General features: G+C 40.7%; 1 protein-coding gene across 2 annotated transcripts; it reads right to left on the reverse strand.

Moving 5' to 3' along the window:
* Positions 1-2721: 2721 nt before the first annotated feature.
* On the reverse strand, positions 2722-6653 carry Fbxo48 (F-box protein 48). 2 transcript variants are annotated; one of them, XM_031342123.1, is made up of 4 exons: positions 6545-6602; positions 5663-5732; positions 4347-4679; positions 2722-3874 (listed from the first exon to the last, which is right to left on the reverse strand). In XM_031342123.1, exons 3-4 carry the CDS (start codon positions 4650-4652, stop codon positions 3701-3703), a joined length of 480 nt encoding a protein of 159 aa, XP_031197983.1. In that variant the 5' UTR covers positions 4653-4679; positions 5663-5732; positions 6545-6602; the 3' UTR covers positions 2722-3700. The 2 variants fall into 2 exon arrangements, with proteins under 2 accessions (XP_031197983.1, XP_031197982.1); XM_031342122.1 differs by lacking the exon at positions 5663-5732 and having other exon boundaries at positions 6545-6653.
* Between the last annotated feature and the right edge of the window lie 405 nt (positions 6654-7058).

Raw genomic sequence — 7058 nt, forward strand, 5'->3', positions numbered from 1 at the left:
AATAAAGAAAATATCTAATAAAAAAAGGAAAAAAATGGCAGGTTTATGGGGCAGAAAAAAATTAAACATAGTTTCTAAAAAAATCTACCCTGTATAGGGGTAGGTAGACACCAGTATCACAGTGTGACAGCCTCTGACAATGTTACAACAACAATGTATAGAAACTTTAGAAGGATAACTTGACCTACAATAATACAGTTGTAGATGGTTTTCAGGAAAAGATTTTTGCCAAGTCAAGAATTGGTGGTGGAGGAAGGAGAGAACTCTGCAAGTGTTCTGTCACATGACCTGCATAAAGGGTCAAAGGTAAAGGAGAAAGCATGGCCAGGCAACTGCAAATGATTTGGTATGACTAAACTGAACGGGAAAGTTGTGAGAGAAAAGGCTCCTTGGGAAAGCCAGGGTGAGTCATAAAAGGCCTTAGTGGCTTTTCAGAGACATCTGGTCTGTGTATGAATGTAGCGAGTGGTCTAAATTAGAGGTGACATGCTAACTTGAGGATTTTTAGGCAGACTGATCCATCTACAGTAAAAGGAAGGCATACCAGTTAGAAGGCTGCCATAGCCATATCAGCTTCAAGTGAGGGTAATGAAGCAGAGGAAACCATGGGGAAAGGCCGGGCTGCTCAGATGGTAAGAACTGATTCTTGACTGGACAGACACAGACCAAGAAAAGCAGAAACAGTGTCAAGTATCCTGAACCCTAGCCACTTTCTGAGGTAGGGGCTGAAAGTAATAGTCTCCAGTTCTGGTATTCTTGACTCAGGCAGGATTACCACAGATTGGGACACATGTTTCTAGAATGGAATGGACAAACCTGATGGCAAGTCATGGATACAGACAACAGGAACACCAGCAGTGGCAGTAATGCCGGGGGTGGGAGGTAGATGTTCAGAATACAAGAAGAGGACCAGTTTGAGCTTTCATGAGCACCAACATGGGATGAGTAGTTTTAGGACGGTGAGTCTCCCAAGAAAATTTAGAGGACTGGATAGAGTGTGAAAAGAGATGTATGACACGCCTGCCCACTAAGAATCACAAGAAGGGAATTTCTAACAAATCAACCATGAAGATGTATCAGAGACAGTTAGGAAGTAAGTTACTTGTGTCTTAGCAGCATTTCCATTTGGTGAGAAGAACAAGTTATAGGAGACTGAGAAAGAAATGAATGCTGAGCAGATCTGAGGCAGGAACTACTGCTAGGGCACAAAATTGGCAGGACCAAGGAAGGACAAAGCAAGGTTTGAGATCTCTAAAACAAATACTAATGTGAACTACAAGCATCACATACCTGTCAACCAGGCAACAGAGCCCTATAGGTAGTGCTCTTAAGTGCGAACCTAAGATACTCATGTAAACTGCAAGCATCATACACTTGAAAATCAGTAAGAACACCCTATGGGTAGGGCAGAGTTCAAGTGCAATTTGTACTATAAACTATAAGTAGACCGACTAGAATCAGAGTTGTACACACGAAAATCCCCTCTTCCACTTCCTCTGTTGGATGTGTATTCTGAAGACTCACTTCTCTTTGAGGCAGGAAATGGTTTCATCACTTGTCTTCCAGTTTAAGAAACAGGTGGTTTCGGTCATGTTTCACTCTTAGACTCAATCCAGTGGCTGACAGGCGAGGATGTCATGAGTGAGAAGGGCATTCTCCCATTAGTGCATTCTTTATCAGCAGGAAAAGGTGACTGGCAGAATGTTCATTACAAGAAATAGCTAATAACACCTGCATATGTATGCTACTGTTGTACAGTAAGACATTCCACTTTCTTTCACATTCTCAAGATTTTAAAGTGCTTTTTAAATGATCTCTTCTCAAATTCAATCTGCGGGCTATCTTCCTTTCCAAGACATTTTTGTTAAGAGAGCATAAGCAGTGGACAATGTTGTTTGGCTTAGACATTATGGCATGTGACCATCAGAAGTCACTGGGGAGAAGACAACAGGAAGTGATAGGCCAGCTGTCTTCAAGCATTTGAATAGCAAACCTAGAGAAGGACTAAATCAGTGCCATCCTAACAGGTAGAAACAGGACTACCTATGGATAGCATTCTACTAGGAGACTTTCTAATGACTGCCTCAATCCTGGGAGAGAGTGCCTTATAACATAATGGAGAAACTAGTATAGAATAGATGGTTTTGAGTCCAGGCTGTTTTCTGAATAGCCCTGGAAATTGCGACTGCCTGGTTTTCAAGGTCATTTCCAATTAACTTCATTTTTAATTTCCATTAAAACACTAGTAGATAATATCATCCATGTGACAAAACAAAAAGAATGTATATGAAGGGGCATTGTTCTGACAGCTGTCTAGTTAATAAATATTGGTTTCTTAGACTTTAAAAAAAAACTGTGGTAGTTTCATAGGAAATGTTTTACATGGGCTCCTGTATTTGAATAAAATGTTGGTCCCTGGCTGGTAGGGATGTTTGCGGAGGTTTAGGAGATGTGGCCTGGCTTGTAGAAGGATATGTTACTGGCATCAGGCTTTTTAGCGCTTAAGACCTCACCCGAGTCCAGCTTGCTCTCTCTGCTCATGCTTTTTGTTGAGGATGTGACTCTTGGCCTCTTGCTCTAACCTCCATGCCTAGTTATTAAATACTGGCTTCCTCGTGTTTAATAACTGCTACCATGCTTTCCATGAAGGGATGGACTTGCATTGCTCTGGAACTATTAGACAAATGAACTCTTTTTTTACATAGCTGTTTTTGGTCATAGTGTTTAATCACAGCAGTAAAAGGGAAGGAACACAGCTACAGAAAACCCCATATATTTGACCATATTTGTAGACACCTTTTTACTATGATTCAGATTCAGGTGGAATAACCTGATAGATGGAATGTGCTATGTAATATACTTTTATGAAAAAAGGAAACAAAGTTGGGGGGGAAAAGTCCCTCCCTGTAAAGATACATTTTAACGAAGTCAAATAGGGCTCTGAGAATTTTTCCTTGTTAGTAAGGAGAAGCATCTAAGAGTACAGTAGATGGCACTATCAAGTGCTGGAAAGAGTTTGACTAAGGTAAATAAAGCCTTTAGTGGTTCTAACAGTCATTAAATGTTCTGAAATGTTCCACACATTCTCAGTCTTTGAGACTAATCTCAGGTTTGTAGAAAAAAAATGAAAACATTAATCTGAGAGCCCAAGATTAGATCAAGTTTAAATAAACTATATGTTTAACACATTTTAAAATAGTTTCAGTATTTGACAATTCAATCTTTTCCACTGTAGTGGAAACTATTAAGTTATTAACATGTAAATTTATTATCAATTTAAATATATTGCAACTATTCACTTTGGTATTCCCCCTCTAAATATATATCTGTACTTATTTATAATGAATCTTTAAATAAATTTCTTCAAAAATCCCCTAAATTCTTGAAGGTTTAAATAGAAAACAACAATAAATTCTATCACTTAAAGTAATGCAATATTCTAACATAAATACATGGAGCAATACATTTCAAAATCATTCTACCAGTCTATTATTTCTTATAAAAATAACATTTCATGATTTCCCCGTAGTATAAGACCAGAAAAATTTTTTAACTTGAGTGCAAAATACAAACAAAGCTTCATGTTCAACTTTGTTTTCTTTTAAATGTTAAATATTTAAAAGGCTAAGAAGGCCATTATCAGATTTCAAAAAGTCTCTTGTAGTCTGAGTAATTTTGATCACGCGACATCAAACTATTGCTATTTTTCAACTTCTCTTTCCAGTTCTGCATCTAGAATTTCCCCCCATGTATCTGCATCCATGGGGCACATAGCCTTTTCTGGCAGGCTAACAGGAGAACGAATGTTGCTGTATCTGCCACTTAGCCACTCGTATTTCACTTTGCTCTTCTGGTAATTTCTTAGGAGTATTACCTGAAAGGGACAGATATCATTGTTCAAAAAAGACTCTGGCAGCATGGTTGGCTGGTGTGTATGTCTGTAAGTAGAGAAACTCATTCACAGGACTGAGATTAATTACTGATGGGGAAGTACACATATTAATCGCATTGATAAATTCATGTGTGCATGTATGGATTAGTGTATATACAACAAGCAGCCTATTGTATGTATTAGAGGTTTTCATAAGGTGGAAGAAAGATTGGCTTCTTAACCTCTCTTCTGCTTAACAAGGAAAGTTCCCAACTTTAAGATCTGAGGCATACAAAACTGAGTAGAAAACAGTGTGGAGACTATGCCAGCAGGAATAGGATAATAATTCAACGTTAACTCCTTTCCTAAAGTCAGCAACTCTGCATGTTACCCTAAGTAGAAATTATAGTATTCTCTTAACTGTGCTATAGCACCCCTGTCAAAAACTATGACAAGTTGCAATGGTTAAACTTACCCTCCAGGTATAACCACTTTCTACATCATCATCTATTTCTCTTTGGCACACAGCTCTTATGGTCAAGCAGTGGGGTTTCCATAAGGAGTCATTGTTTCTTATTGCACGGTTCCAACTTGTGCATGTCCTGGAAGCTCTGCATAAACTCTGAAGGTCTAGCTGGCTGAAAATTTTAGAAGTGACTTCCAGGGGCAGCAGTTCAACAAAGTTACTTTGATTCTCTCTTTTTCCCCTTTCAGCATCCGAGGAATTCAACTCCGTACCAGGAACTTTGAAATTACTGTTCTTCTTGGAAGTGTTCTTCATAGTTTGCCAATTGTCTTCATATGTAACCTACAGGGCAGAGTCAGAGTACGATCTGAGTCAGATAGTTTGGGCATGATTTAAAGAACTTTACATTTCTTGACTTCGGCCTCTCAATCTGCAAAGTAGAATTCATGCTGTGTCTCCTGTGTGCTTCGTGAAGCCTGCCAGGTGGAGTGGGTAAAAACAAGTGGCTGCACATCTGAACTGTACACAGCAGACCATGAACAGATTCCCTTTGCTTTGAACACTTTTTTTTTTTTTTAGCAAATATGATAGTTTCTACATGTTTTGCTTCTTGCTGTTCCTGAAGAACATTACCTTTTAAAAAAGGGAAATGACTCACCACATCATGCATTTAATTAGTTTAGTAATAATGGCTGCTTTAGTGTTTATTAAAAGTCTGTGTGTGAACTAATGCTTTACCATTGAGTTCTTCACCTTCAAGCTAACATAGTCACAAACCTGCAGGACCTTTAGTAATTTATATTAGAACTACTTAATTACTTGGATGTAGTGGACAGGTGTATACTCTTGACATAAATTTACCTAAAATGGTCCAGGATGAAATCCTGGTCATAGTTACAGAGTCTCATATATTCAATTACACTTCAAGAGTGTTGTCTTAGAAATCAATCTATCTTATGTGCCTAATTATGAGCTAAGGATAACTGTCCCCGAATCTATTAGTGAGTGACAACTACAATCTAAGTAGTTCATAATTCAGCTAGGAATCGAATATAGCTATAGATTTAAAGCCTGATTCCAGCTAATGTTCTCAAGGACCACAGTGTAAGCTTCTGGAAGCTACACATCATCCTTGGGCTACTTTGCAATATAAACACAATTTGTGTTTACCTGGTTTATAATATTTCCAGTTCCTTTTATAGTGGAGGATCAGGATACAATAGGCATTTGATATATAGCTAACTATCTCTTCACTCGGCTAATAACAATTCCCTCTTCAGATGTACTACTCGGGTCTTTTTAGTTGCTAACATCATGGTGACTACCTTTGATTAGGCGGTTATGATCCAAATGGGTTGTGGTTAGAACTGCAACGTCTGTACTGAACGGGGCTTCCTTTAGAAACAGAAAAATAGAAAGCAACTTGGTGTGCAACACAAGACAAAAACCCACAAGATCAAGTGTTTGAAATGAACCTTTTCCCCTCTACCACTGGTACAAACTAAAGGCAACGTGGCATCTTTGAAACTAAGTTTCTATTAGGAGGTTACACTACATTCGAATGCTTGCTGTTTCTCCCAGGTTCTCCCTAGGAATAACATGCTTCCTTACGTCAAAGGAATTTCACAAGAGGCAGAAAGATTTTCAATTGGACATTCTGTAGTGCTTTGGTCACATTCCCAAAAATCTCACTAAGAATCTTCTAAATTATCTCTATTGAATGCTTGGAAAGCTATCCCTTGTATGTCGCCTCTTTTCGAACCAACCGCGTGGGAACTATTAAGTTAGCTTGGGGCCCTCCCACCTTCCTTTCAAAGGTTTACTTCAAAGGTGTATGGCTCTTTTGCTTGCAAATAAGTCCAGCACAGTGTGTGCACTGCCCGCAGGAGCCAAAAGGGGTGGGGGGGGGTGTCCCCGAACTGGGGTAACAGTCAGTGGCAAGCCCCCTCAGTGGGCTCTGGGAGCTACAACTGGAAAGAGTGGACACTGCAGCCCCTCCACCCACCGTCCTGTCAAAAGTCACTAGGAGCGGGCAAACGGGGGGGAAAGCACCGCCGGGCAAGACTAGTTCTCAGGAAGCCCACACCGGTCCAGAAGAGCGAAACCGCATCCCTGCGTGCTGTGAGGACGGGCAGGAGAACCGACCGACCGACCACAGCCGAGCATGCTGGTCCCGGTCCAGGGAAGGGCAGAGCTGCCTCTCCTACCTAAAGGCGCGGTGCTGGCTCCTCCCGCGATTTCAGTCCTCCGGATTTGAAACTTTTCCGGAAGCTTTCAAGTGCCGCCCTCTCAGGTCCCGCTCCGCCTATTTGCATGCGCGGTGCCTTCTGGGATTGGTAGTTTTCGCTGCGTTTCATCGCCGTAGGGGAAGGAAAGAAAAGAGGCTCAAGTCACTGCAAGGTCCAGCGTCCCCGCTGAGTGACAGCCGCCATGTGGGCGGGACTTCCAAAGGGCGGGACTCCCAAGTGTGTTTTGGTAACTAGAGAGGGCTGTGAGGCCGCGGAGGGTTTGCCCACCACGGCTCTCTCTTCCAGGAGACTCTGCAACCAATCTAGGTGCTCCTTCCCTGTGGTGTGTGCTTGGCAAAGGTTGCTGAAAAAGTAGTTCACGCAGTGTTTATTTTATTTTTTTCTTGAGCAGGTGGTTATTTAAATGTTTTGAACATAATATCCTGTTACTTATTTCCTTAGTTTCTTAGCATAGTAAACATTCCAGGGAGCT

Source organism: Mastomys coucha, unplaced genomic scaffold (assembly GCF_008632895.1).
Source record: "Mastomys coucha isolate ucsf_1 unplaced genomic scaffold, UCSF_Mcou_1 pScaffold22, whole genome shotgun sequence".
Classification (NCBI taxonomy): Eukaryota; Metazoa; Chordata; class Mammalia; order Rodentia; family Muridae; genus Mastomys; species Mastomys coucha.

Bases quoted from the DNA above. Each gene is read 5' to 3' on its own strand.
- Fbxo48 (XM_031342122.1), bottom strand. From the start codon at position 4,652: ATGAAGAACACTTCCAAGAAGAACAGTAATTTCAAAGTTCCTGGTACG. The intron at 3,875-4,346 runs GTAAGTTTAACC...TGTCCCTTTCAG, and splicing joins AAAGTGGTTATACCTGGAGG to GTAATACTCCTAAGAAATTA.